General features: G+C 32.9%; 1 protein-coding gene across 1 annotated transcript; it reads right to left on the bottom strand.

Annotated features, from left to right (window-relative positions):
* Positions 1 to 9,654: 9,654 nt before the first annotated feature.
* On the bottom strand, positions 9,655 to 12,983 carry LOC109341507 (glycerol-3-phosphate 2-O-acyltransferase 6-like). The gene is made up of 2 exons (XM_019579437.1): positions 12,180 to 12,983; positions 9,655 to 10,834 (listed from the first exon to the last, which is right to left on the bottom strand). Exons 1-2 carry the CDS (start codon positions 12,801 to 12,803, stop codon positions 9,965 to 9,967), a joined length of 1,494 nt encoding a protein of 497 aa, XP_019434982.1. The 5' UTR covers positions 12,804 to 12,983; the 3' UTR covers positions 9,655 to 9,964.
* Between the last annotated feature and the right edge of the window lie 209 nt (positions 12,984 to 13,192).

The raw sequence follows: 13,192 nt of genomic DNA, 5'->3' as shown, positions 1-13,192 counted from the left end.
GTGAGATAAGATGTCGTTTTTTAAATTAAAATAATAGTAAGTGACACAAGAACACACTATATGCCGATTAGAAAGGGGTATATGCTCCCAAAATATTTGTAAGAGGAGTCATTCATTTAACCCAAGTTAAGTTATACTAGTTATACTCAATCTTAACCTTTCATTTTCTTAAATTCAACGAACCAAATGGGTGAAACTTAAAAGTTAAAAGATTTCTCTTTCTCTCTCATCATTTATTTAACTCACCCATTTAGTAAGTTGAATTTAAGAAAATAAATGACTAAAATTAAGTGTAACTAGTATAACTTAATTTAAGTGTAAACGGATCTCTTCTTTATTTGTAAATGAATTAAAATTTTAAATAAGATTAAAGATTTGAAAAAAGATTTGAATTTGATTCAGAGGAAAAAGTGATATGATGTAATTAACTATTTTTAAATGCCCAATTCTTTCCTTTCAAATATGAATTAAATCACCACAATTATATTTATAATATTTCATACTCGTACAGATTTTATGGTTGTTTTGTTACAACTCATTGTGTAAAACAAAGTAAACTCTCAATATTTTCTATCCTCTAGCTTTACTTGATTTTTGAAAGATATATTACAATGTATATTTAAGCTATGACTCCATATAATTATAATTTCTATACAAGAATAATTCCTTCAACACTAGTAGCCTTTTGTCTCTTATCTCTTGTATTATGTAGTTTCTTCCATATATGCACTTGTAACACTTTTTTTTATATATAAACTTCATTGACTTCAATGATATTCTAACAGTCTTCAAAAAGTATATGTTTAGAGTTAGCATTTGATGCAATTAGTTTTGTTGATTCTTGATACTAAGAAGAATGTAATGTTGAAATCTATTGTGTCTTGAACTATGTTTGACTAGCATAAAAAACATTTGTCTTCTTGTCTCCAAGTGGGTAAGAGAACAAAATCTTTGTCTTTCGAGAAATACTAAGTCTCTTTTATCAAGAAACATAATATTTTATATTCAAAACGTTAAACATTAACAATAAATGTGTATATAAATTATTTGAATTAAGTTCAAATGATTGGACGAGTAAAATATTGTATACTAGTTTGAAAATGAGAGAGTTAAAAGCATATGACATAATGGTTATTGGATACAATTAACACACATGACTTGATTTTATAAAATGTCATTGGATCCAATGTTACTAGACACGAAAACTAATTGAGCAAGTTTAGCTAATGGATGTGTTTGAGTGAAAAAAATCAAAACATGGTTTTCCTTATATAAAATATTGGCCGAGGGATTGAAAAAAATTTCTTTCTTAAATTCATTTTAGATAGAAAACGTTTAAACATAGATAACATTATATATTTTACTTTCCAAATTTAACTATTTGATATACATCAAAATATTAGTGAAATGTTCTATACCTCAATTTTTGGTTGAACACCACTTACATGATTGGTTGTAGTCGCCATTGCGTTTTCAGTCAAAATGTAAAATGTATTCATTGTTTGATTAGCATCCTCTTTGGTTAAATGACTACTTGTTTGATTATTTATTTATAGAGGATTTTTTTTTTAAAATTTGTGTCTAGAAAAATTATATCTTGCTCTTATGTATTCCATGAGTAATAGGGAATTAAGACTTTGTAGTTCTAGGTAGAAGAATGATTGTTAGTTTTGTGTATTTTATTTTAAGGTTCGAAAAGAAGAAACAATATTTAATTATAGTTTATCATCCTCACTTTAAGAAAGTAAAGTATAACTATATGTCTCATACCACATCTCAACTTAAGAAGGATAAAAGAATGACAATGATGGCACCGCTTTTAAATCCTTAAAGGTTTTTAGAATATTATAAGGTTTTTTGTACTACCAAAGGTATTCCTTCACCACATGGGTAAGTAATTAATCCATTTGGGGGTGCATGACTGTCCCTCTCAACAAGGGTCACTCGCATGAATTGAAACCTTGACCATATGGTCTTTATGGTATTTAGCGGAACCTTACACCACTAGACCAACACCTTGTTAGTTAAATAAATGACTAATCATTTATCATCATTTTCTAACTCAAATCAAGAGAGTGAAGTACAACCCTACGACTGCTACCGTAACCCAACTTAAAGGGGTGGCAAATATAATTTTCGTTGTTATTAACATTTTAATCCTTATTTTAATTTTACTATAAGTGTTATTAAACTCGACTCGGATAGGTTGGTACTACCAGTCCAATTGAGAACTAGACACCTAACTGGTTTGAGTTACTCATTTGATTAGTCATGCACCGAAACTGATGTCAACTATTTTCAAATGGCTGATTTAAGCATAAAACTGGTGATTTAGATGAGTCTTAATTGGACCAACTAATCAATTCTTTTAAAAAAAATATAAAAATATGTTTTTTTGAGAGGAAAAATATAGTGTTATGTCAAAATATGGTGCTCTTGATGAATTAGATATGACTTATATAGACTGCATCAACCTTGGACAAAATAACCAAGCCTACTGTGCTCAAGAGTCCTCTCGCTTGAGCGACAAATCCAAGAATTGTGATCCTTTTTCTCTAGTGGTGCCTCGCTCGGGCGACTCCTGGCGCCCAAGCGAGGATTGAGCGAGGAGATGTCGCTTAAGTGACAAATCCAATAATTATGATCTTTTTTCCCTAGTGGTGCCTCGCTCGAGCGACAGGCTAGCGTCTGAGCGAGAAGGTAGTTATCTATTTTTTGTTGTTACCTCTAGAAGGATGGATTGTAGTTGAGAATAATTATTTTTGCCATGTGTTAAATGAGCTTTAAAATAGTTAGTTATGAAGGGTTGCTTGCATAAGAAGCACTCCTCAAGAGTTGTATAAATTCATATTGTAACTCATACAAATGTATCAATGAAGTAAAATAGTTTTCTCAATTTTTCTCTTGATCCTTTTATGCAAGTTTTCTTGTTCATCTTGATTCATCTTCTTCCATATCAATATAGATCATCATGTTCCAATATGGTATCAGAGCATCAATTGACGCTCTACTGCGCATAAACGTTCTTTTTCTTTGTCCCTTTCCTCTACATTTTTTTGTACTTCATTCAAAATGGAGAATATGGTAACCATCATAAATCCTCTTGTTGATCCTTTCAGTCCTTATTTCTTGCATCCAAATGAGAGCCCAAGTTGAAGTTTGGTGAAGGATCACCTAACAGGAGCAAACTATCACTCCTGGTCAAGGGATATGTTAATGGCTCTTAAGACAAAGAATAAGCTACAATTCATGGATGACAGCCTGCCCAAACCAAGTCTTGATGATCCTAATTTTGAGGCATGTGATAGGTGAAATACCTTGGTAATGTCTTGGATCAATCACTCCATGGATTGTTCTATTGTACAGAGTATATTGTGGCTAGAGATTGCATATGACATATGGAAAGATCTTAAAGAAAGGTACTACCAAGGAGACACATTTTGCATCTGTGACTTACAAGAGGAACTATACACTACAAGGCAATGAAATCAATGTATAAACAAATATTGCACTCAGTTGAAAGGCCTTTGGCAAGAGCTAGAAAACTTTAGGCCTATCACCTCATGCACTTGTAAGAGCAAATCCTACAGGGAAGAAGACTATGTAATTTGATTTCTAAAGGGACTTAATGAGCAATATTCAGGTGTAAGAACCCAAATAATGCTCATGGATCCCCTACCAAGTATAAATAAAGCTTTCTCTTTGCTTATGCAGTAAGAAAGACAATTTGCTCTTCCCTTGGATGAACCAAAGATATTCAATAACACTACTAATAACTATGTTGGAAGAGGAAGATATAGAGGAAGAGGTTTAAAGGGAGACTTCAATCAATCAGGAATAGGAAGGGGCTCTAACACTGGCAACATGAGAGGAAGATGATCAAGTTCAAAGGTATGCACGTTCTGCAATAAACCAGGCCGCACCATAGATGTATGCTACAAGAAGCATGGCTTCCCTCCTCCCTACAAGTTTAGCAGCAATATGAACAATGTAAGTGCCTCTACTAATAATGATACAATGGGTACACACAATGGAGAAGACAATCACATTGGATTCACCCCTGATCAACACAAAGCCATATTGGCTATGTTGAAGGAACCCTCAAATCACACCAATAACCAAATCAATATTGTCTCTTTAGGTGACTCAGGTTAGCAACAATTTTCAGGTAATCTTCACAACTTAACTAGTAAATTACATAATGATGATTGGATAATTGACACGGGAGCAACATATTACATATGTCACTCTTTGTCAAGATACCAATAATTCAAGAAAATTGACCCTATTATCATTAAAATACCTGATGGAAATCAAATTACTACCACCATATCAGGAACTGTAATGTTTTCTAATGATCTTTACTTGACTAATGTGTTTTATATACCTGAATTTTCCTTCAACCCGATTTCTGTTTCTAAGCTTACCAAGAACCTCAATTGCTCTCTGATTTTCTCTAAAACCAATTGCAAAATACATGAGGAAATCACATTGAGGATGATTGGTGAAGCTGAAGAAAAAGGAGGACTATATACTCTTAATTCTAAATGTATGTCTTCATTGCTAAATTAGTGTGTAAACATAGTGAATTCTATGACTAAGGATGTTTGGCACAATAGACTTGGACACCCCTATAACGCTAAGATTTCCACTCTTAATAAACAATTTTCTTTCATTCATCATGATTCTGTAAATAAACGTTGTGATGCTTGTCATTTTGCTAAACAAAAGAAATTAACTTTTCAGAACAGTACTAGCATATCTGAGTTTATTTTTTATATCATCCATATTGACATATGGGGACCTGTTTCCATTCCCTCTACATTAGGCCATAGATACTTCTTAACTATTGTAGATGACAAGTCTAGGCATACTTGGTTGTTTTTTTATGAAAAATAAGTCTGAAACTGCATCCTTCATAAAATCCTTTGTTGCTCTAATTGAAACTCAATTTGACATTGTTTTAAAGTGCATAAGATCTGATAATTCTATGGAATTTAAAATGAATGAGTTCTATAACTCAAAAGAGATTCTGCATCAGACTAGTTGTGTTGAGACTCCACAATAAAATGGTGTTATGGAGAAAAAATATCAACACATTCTTGGTGTTGCAAGGACCCTTATGTACCAGTCTTCTATGCCTAAATGCTTTTGGAATTATGCAACTAAAACTGCTCATGCTGTTTACTTAATCAACAAACATGCTTCCATTGTCTTGAATAACAAGTCTCCTTACCAGGTTCTTTTCAACCATGATCCTAATCTTGTTAATTTGAAAGTCTTTGGAAGTTTATGTTATGCCTCCATCCTTGTAAATAACAGGAAGAAATTTGACCCTAGAGCTAGAAAATGCACCTTCTTAGGATTTAAGCATGGTGTTAAAGGTTACATCCTTTATGACTTAAAAACAAAAGAAACATTCATGTCTAAAAATGTTGTCTTTTATGAAGACATTTCCCCTTTTTCTAACCAAAACAAATTAGATGAGAATAGAGATAGTGAATCTTTGCCCACTTTTTATTTTAGCTAAGATGATCACTATCTAGATCATCAATTTTATGATAGTTCCCTTAATCCTCAAACAGATCAAACTGATCACATGAAAACATTGATGAACCTCATGAGGTTATTGACATTTCCCCCAATGAGGACATAAGTCACAATGTTAGGATTTCTAACAGAAAAAGGAGGCCTCCTAGATACTTAGAGGACTATCGCTGCACTCTAATGAACTCTCGCACTAGTGACACTCACATCAGATATCTTTTGTCCTTTGCCCTATCTTACCAAAAAATTTCTATTGCACATAGGAGTTTCATTCTCAACATCTCATCCATATATGAACCTAGTGATTATAATGAGGCCATTCATTACCAACATCGGGTAGATGTTATAAAGAATGAATTACAAACCCTAAATAGAAATGAAACCTGGATCATTACAGATCTCCCTGAGAACAAAAGAGCCATAGGATGTAAATGGATATTTAAGATCAAACATAATCCTGATGGATCCATTGATAGACATAAGGTTAGATTGGTAGCTAAGGGTTATACTCAAACAACATGCATAAACTACTTGGACACTTTTAGTCATGTTGTGAAGTTTACTACCATAAGAGTCATTCTTGTCTTAGCTTCCATCAAGAATTGGTACCTTCACCAACTTGACGTCAACACAACTTTCCTTCATGGAGACTTACTTGAGGAAGTCTACATGAAAGTTCCTGAAGGGCTAAACATTGCAGATAAAGTTGAAGTATGCAAACTCCAAAAATCCTTGTATGAATTGAAACAAACTAGTAGGCAATGGAATATGAAATTAAATGTTGTTTTGATACAAAATGGTTACACTCAATTCTAGAGCTGATAATTCAATGTTTATTAAAAATTCTCACCATTCCTTTATATCCATCCTTGTATATGTAGATGACTTATTTTTAGAAGGTAATGACCTAAAAGAGATTCAATCTGTTAAGCAGCTCCTTGACAAGAAGTTCATTATTAAGGACCTTGGAATATTAAAATACTTCCTTGGGATGGAAGTTCTTAGGACTAATAGAGAGATTAATCTCTAACAAAGGAAGTACACTCTTGATATATTTCAAGATGCAAGGCTGCTTGCAGCCAAACCTGCTCCCACACCCATGGACAATACTATAAGACTTCATAACAATTTTGGACCCAGTTACCACAATCCTACTGCTTATAGGAGATTATTAGGAAGACTTATCTACCTAATTCACACTAGACCAGATATCTCATTTGCTATAAGTCACTTAAAGTCAATTTTTATCCAAACCCACCATAGATCACTATAATGTTGGACTAAGAATTCTTAGGTACCACAAAAATGCTCCAGGAAAGGGGTTATTTTTTCCAAGCACTATATAGATTAGCTTAAAGGATTTTAGTGATTCTGTTTGGGGGGTTTGTATTGACACCATAAGATCTGTAACTGGTTTTTGTTTCTACATTGGTGAGTCCCTTATTTCATGGAAAAGCAAAAGGTAGAGGATTGTTTCAAGATCCTCTGTCGAGGCTGAATACAGAGCTCTTGCTCTTGCACGTTGTGAAGCTTAATGGTTATCCTATCTTCTCAATGATTTACTTATCTTAAACACTAATACTATTTTTTATATTGTGATAATCAGTCTGCTCTCTATATTGCAGCCAATTCCGTGTTCCATGAAAGAACAAAACTCATTGAAATGGATTGTCACTCAATTAGAGAAAGAGTGTTGGATGGTATTGTTCACTTGATGCCTATTTCCACTAAATTTCAGGTTGCAGATATCTTCACTAAGGCTCTTGCTCCTGCCAAATTCTACCCTCTATCACTCAAGCTTGGCCTTCATGACATACATAGTCCAGCTTGCAAGGGGATGTCAAAATATGGTGCTCTTGATGAATCATATATGACTTATAAAGACTGCATCAACCTTGGACAAAATAACCAAGTCAACTGTGCTCAGGAATCCTCTCTCTTGAGCGACGAATCCAAAAATTGTGATCCTTTTTCTCTAGTGGTGCTTCGCCCTAGTGACTCCTAGCGCCCAAGCGAGGATTGAGCGAAGAGATATTGCTTAAGCGACAAATCCAATAATTGCAATCCTTTTTCTCTAGTGGTGCCTCGCTCGGGTGACAAGCTAGCGCCTGAGCGAGAAGGTAGTTATCTGTTTTTTGTTGTTACCTCTAGAAGGACGAATTGTAGTTGAGAATCTCTATTTTTGGCATGTGTTAAATGAGCTTTAAAATAGTTAGATATGAAGTTGTACAAATTCATATTGTAACTCATACAAATGTTTTAATGAAGTAAAATATTTTTCTCAATTTTTCTCTTGATCTTTTTCTGCAAGTTTTCTTGTTCATCATGATTCATCTTCTTCCATATCAATATGGATCACCATGTTCTAATATGCTATCAAATTTTTTCTTACAATTTGTTTATGAAAGTGAATGAAAAATGAGATCTAGAATTTTCCTCCATTTATGTTATAACAAAATATTAACTGTTAAATTAAATTTTAAATTTTCTCGTGCAATTTTGTGGGGATGTTCAAGCGTAAAATTGTATTGTTTAATGTAATTTTCAATCAATCTAACTTCTTATTACCAACGGGCCTTAGTTCAAGTGGTACATGTTTGATTCTCCTTAAGCAAAATCTCGAGTTCGAGTTTGTAGATGGAAAAATGTCCGCTGGGAGAGCTAGCCACACATACCTATGGATGTTTCCCACTCAGACAGGATTGTCTCAAGTGCGAGGATACATGTGAGAAACTAAAAAAAAATCTAACTTCTTACTATCCTAATATCTTCATTGAGTGAATTGTCAGCCTGACTTTAATAAAACTGTGGAGGACCTAATTAGCCACGAGAAGAGACCCATAACGTTGGAAAACTTGTTGATGTGGGAAAACCAGCGTTTGAGAACAAGTTTGACATATTTACAAATATGCATTTATTAGCCTCTGTATCTGTTCTGTTTTTTTGTTTTTTTCTACACCATACAACTGTACATTTATTACCCTCAGAATTTCGTCTCTGAGAATTTTCAACAGTCGAAAATTGTTGTCCAAGTTGGTGCATTCAAGTGTGAAAATCAACAGCTAAACAATTTTGTTAAAGAACTTTGAATGCCGCATTGGAAAGATGCCAGCATCAAACACGAAATAAACCAGCACAAATCACATTCTGGCACATCCACGTGCGTGTCCTATGGTCCCTAATAATCCTCCAGCGTTTCTTGAATTGAAGGACCACATACACTTAATTTAGTTGAATACTTTCTCATCAATAAATGGCACCTCTTATAGTTAGGTTCAGCTTGTAACTGGTTTATAGTTTTTGACTGTCCCACATACACTGATAAGGATCTCCATAATACAGAAAAGCAAGATTGTGATTCGTGACAAAAAGAATTAACCACCATAATTGTTGTTTTTTAATAAAAAAATTAAAATAAAAAGTATTCATTTTTTTCTCATATTTAAGTATTGAATTCTCCAAGGGGGAGGAGCTCCGTTTTTAAATATCATGATAGGTTGGGGAGGAGCTCCGTTTTTGAATATCATGATAGGTTTAACATTTTTATTTTAAGGAATCATGAGCAATTGTTTCTTATAATTTTAAATATTACAATTACAATCAGCACATTCTCTATATATTTGTGGCTGTGGATATTGTTATTGCGACACTGTGTCCGTTGCGTTATAGATTGTGACTGTTACCGTGTGAATTATTTTGTAATTAAAAATATTTTTGAATTAGATGTATCCCATACGACCTAAAAGTAGTGTGATATAGTTGTATTGTGGCCTCTACAACCACATTATGATTCAATGCAATTATGGTTAATGTGGTTGCAACTATTACACCAACCACAATATTGATGTGGTAACAATTTGAATGAGTGGTCACACTTTCTATTTTGCAGCTTAATGAACTGAGGTCACAACTAGGAAATAACTCCCCCACACGTTTGATACAAATGTTATATTCAAAGTATTTTCTATCAAATAATTTAGAATCAAAGAATTGAATGTGTTCCCAGTACATAGTTTTATATCAAGCAAGGTGTAAGATCTAGTTATGAATGTAGGCCTTCTAGCTAGAAATTCCAGCAAATTAATGGCACTAAAGAAATACCATTACTGCATCATAAAATCAGTGTACCTTGTGAATTATATTGCCATATGCCTCATTTCAATCAGAAGTATATTTACAGTAACTTTCTTATTACAGCAACAAATTAAATAAAATTGATATAGATTCTTGAACTTCTAGCACAAAAATGTACTACTATATATCAGGATTGACCGCATCATAGAAACTATAACTTGTATATATATATGGGCATATAATAAATTAACACAATCAGTTTTTATTACTATGATAATAACTATAAGCATTTTGGAAAGAAATAGCTAGAAAACCAAAAGAGAATCAAAAGGTGATTTACTTATCAAGCCTTTTCTTTCTTTGATGGAACTATTCCATCTGTTCCTGCAATCATGGCATACTTGTCCTTCCTTGTTAAATTGGTGCACTCAAAACCAAGAGTCCCAGAAAGTACCCTTTGAATATAATTTGCAACTTCAATAGCAGATTTTCCTCCTTTGCAAGTGAGCTCAGAAGGTAACTGGTTCAAGAAAGTAATCTCATACGTAGGCATTGGATTCATGAACACAAAATAAGGGTCCAATAATTTAAAACCTCTAGCTGATGTACCATAAAACACACTTTGCTTTGTGTTTATGGCAACTGGGACAATCCTATCTGTTAACTCAGCAAAAAGAGCACTGAACCTTAAAAGAAATGGTTCCCTACAAGTGGTACCTTCAGGACAAATAACCAAATCTCCTTCTTCAAGAAGCCTCTTAATGTTAGCTGCATCTTTATCTCTTTCTCTTGTTAGGGCCACAGCTTTTATTGGTGAAATTATTTCAGAGAATTTGCTTATACTATATGTGACACAGCTTATTTTTCTTCCTAGGGCAACAGCTGTAACAACTGGGTCTAAAACTGTTCTGTGGTTACAAACAAATAGGACTCCACTTTTACCTTTCTTAGGGGCTGGTGGAGGGTTACCCTTCCTAATAACCCTTATCCCTAATAGCTTATAGTTGTACCAAGCAAGTTTTTCAGGCAAAGGGATGTTAAGGTATACCCTAAGGATAGAGAGTATAATACCAATTGGCATCCATAGGAAGGTTAAGAGGGCAACTATAGGGGTAGGTCTCTGAACTAGCCTGCCCTCATGGAAAATAATTGGGCTTAGAAGCTTGTTTCTTGGTAATGGCTCAAATTTGATCCTTGGAACTATATATCCTTCCTGCATGGAAAAGTGTAGTTAAGGAAATGATTTATGGACTCCAAAATTTGGACACAAATCATATATTTTAGAACAAAATGTAAATTAAAAAAAAATCTCCTCATGCCACTAAAATTGTTATATTTAATTATTTTCAACAAAAATATTTTAAAATATTAAAAATATAGGACAAATATTATGATTTTAGTGAGCGAAAAAGATAACTCTATAAATAAAATAAATAGGTAAAAAATAATATAAATATGTATGATGCAATAAATTTGGTGTACCGTGTACAAAAGGAGAGTCGGTACAATTAATGACCACATGAAAATGAGCATGAGTGACAAATTGTTTTTAATTTTTAACATATGTATGAGTCAAAACTTTTTAGCCCTATAGGATGTTTTACTGAAAGGTGGGTGATGGAGTTGAATTCATTTGGTGGTTCACCTACTGTTGAAAATTACCTAGTAATTTTGGACACTTGAGAATTTACCTTTATAAAAAATGTAATTTCGAGTAATAGTGATTTAATTTTAGTTAAAAATAGTGCCCGCACCAAAAATAAAAATTGCAAGTAATAGCTGCATTAAACAAGGGAAACAACTTATCCCAAGAATAGATATTTGTGTGGACCAAGCTGAGGAAGAACAATTGATCACTTTTGTACTTATACATAAATATATAAAATATCATTATATTATATTTTAAGGATAAAAATATTAAATTATATTAAATTTTTCTTTTATTTTAAATATTTTTGTCTCTCCAAGAAGATAATAGCTCTCAACAATATTAATTTCTTTTGAGGCCATGATGTATATTTGATTATTTTTTCCATAGGCTGATTATAGTTTAATTTTGACCTATCAGTATTTCTTTAGATTATTAAATTATTAAACAATCATGTACTAATTTTCAAAAACTTAAATTTTGAAATAATTATAGAGAAAAAAAATGTATATAGTCAAAGTGTAAGAGTTTTGTATACACTTTTATTGTATTATTCACCATTTATATTTAGAATATCAAATTTATATATTGTCGATATAAAATTTATACACATGCATCTTATCACCCACTACTCATTTGGATTACTTTTTAAAAAGTCAACAACAATTAAATATCAATAATAGATGATGCAGTGACAGTGTATAAAACTCATACACTATTAGTGTATACATCTTTTTCTCTTATGTTTAACCATTATGAAGTCTAGTAATACAAATGAATGGTAAATGATATACATAAACTTTTACACTGAAAATACATATATATTCTACTCATAATTATAATTATAATTCTAATAAAAGTCAAATATTTTTAAGTAAAACTATATTGAAATTAAGTTCATGATACCAACCTTGCAGATTGACATGAAATCATAATCTGTTACACTATCTCCAAGTCCCAAATCTGGTAAGTCTGGACCAAATTCCTTAACAATAGCAGTTTTCTTGTGCTCACCAACAAGAACTCCAGGTTCCTTAACAAACCCAGTTGCCCTTCCTGATTTTGTTGTTTCTAGTTCTGTCCCAAGAACCTTATCAGTTCCCAAAAAGGTCTTAACAAATGGTTCCACCATCAACCTTGGGCTAGCAGTAACAATGTATCGTTTTCCAAAGGAATTGAACACTTTCCATGTCTCTGGGTGCACATCTTCTGCATAGAACCTTGGCAACACTGACCTTGCAACAAGCTCAACGTCCCTGATCTTCAACCCCGTGAAGGTGATGAAGATCAATGTTTTTATGGCCACAGTTTCAGAGACAAATATGTATGTGAAGTAAACAAAAGGGACAGAAGCTAAAAGCACTAGTGCTCTTATAATGCTACCAGCTTCAAGAGCAATGAGAAGGTAATAAGGAAAAGCACTTCGAGACACAAGGAGAGTGCCATCTAAGTCTGAAGCCACGGTTTGGTTTGATCTTTGTTCTGTGCTACATCTTGCGATTGGTTCAAAACAAGGAAAGGGTTTCATGCCCATGGCAAAGAGAAAGAGAGTGGAAATTAGAGGCCAAAATAATTAGAGGGAGAAAAGTAGAGAGTGTAGGTTGGTATTTTTTTTTGGGAAGATGGGATTGTATGTGGTGGATATAGATAGCTTGCAAATGTTATGAAGAGAGAGAGGGTGAAAGGGGGGATTTAAAAGGAGGGGGGAAGATGGTGAACATTTTTGTGTAAGGAATATAATAAATATAGAATGAAATTAAAACTACAAATTTTAAGTTGTTGGTTGAGTACTTTTGGTTTTATTTAATTTTTATTTACTTGTATAAATTAGGAGACATATTAGATATGATAGATTAAAAATAAGAGAATAATATATACATTAACAATGTAAAATTTTTATACACTATTAACTCATTATTCATT

This window comes from Lupinus angustifolius, unplaced genomic scaffold, assembly GCF_001865875.1.
Source record: "Lupinus angustifolius cultivar Tanjil unplaced genomic scaffold, LupAngTanjil_v1.0 Scaffold_486, whole genome shotgun sequence".
NCBI lineage: Eukaryota > Viridiplantae > Streptophyta > Magnoliopsida > Fabales > Fabaceae > Lupinus > Lupinus angustifolius.
This window is presented reverse-complemented; position numbering and strand designations above follow the sequence as displayed.

Bases quoted from the DNA above. Each gene is read 5' to 3' on its own strand.
- LOC109341507 (XM_019579437.1), bottom strand. From the start codon at position 12,803: ATGGGCATGAAACCCTTTCCTTGTTTTGAACCAATCGCAAGATGTAGC. The intron at 10,835-12,179 runs GTTGGTATCATG...TTTTCCATGCAG, and splicing joins ATTTCATGTCAATCTGCAAG to GAAGGATATATAGTTCCAAG.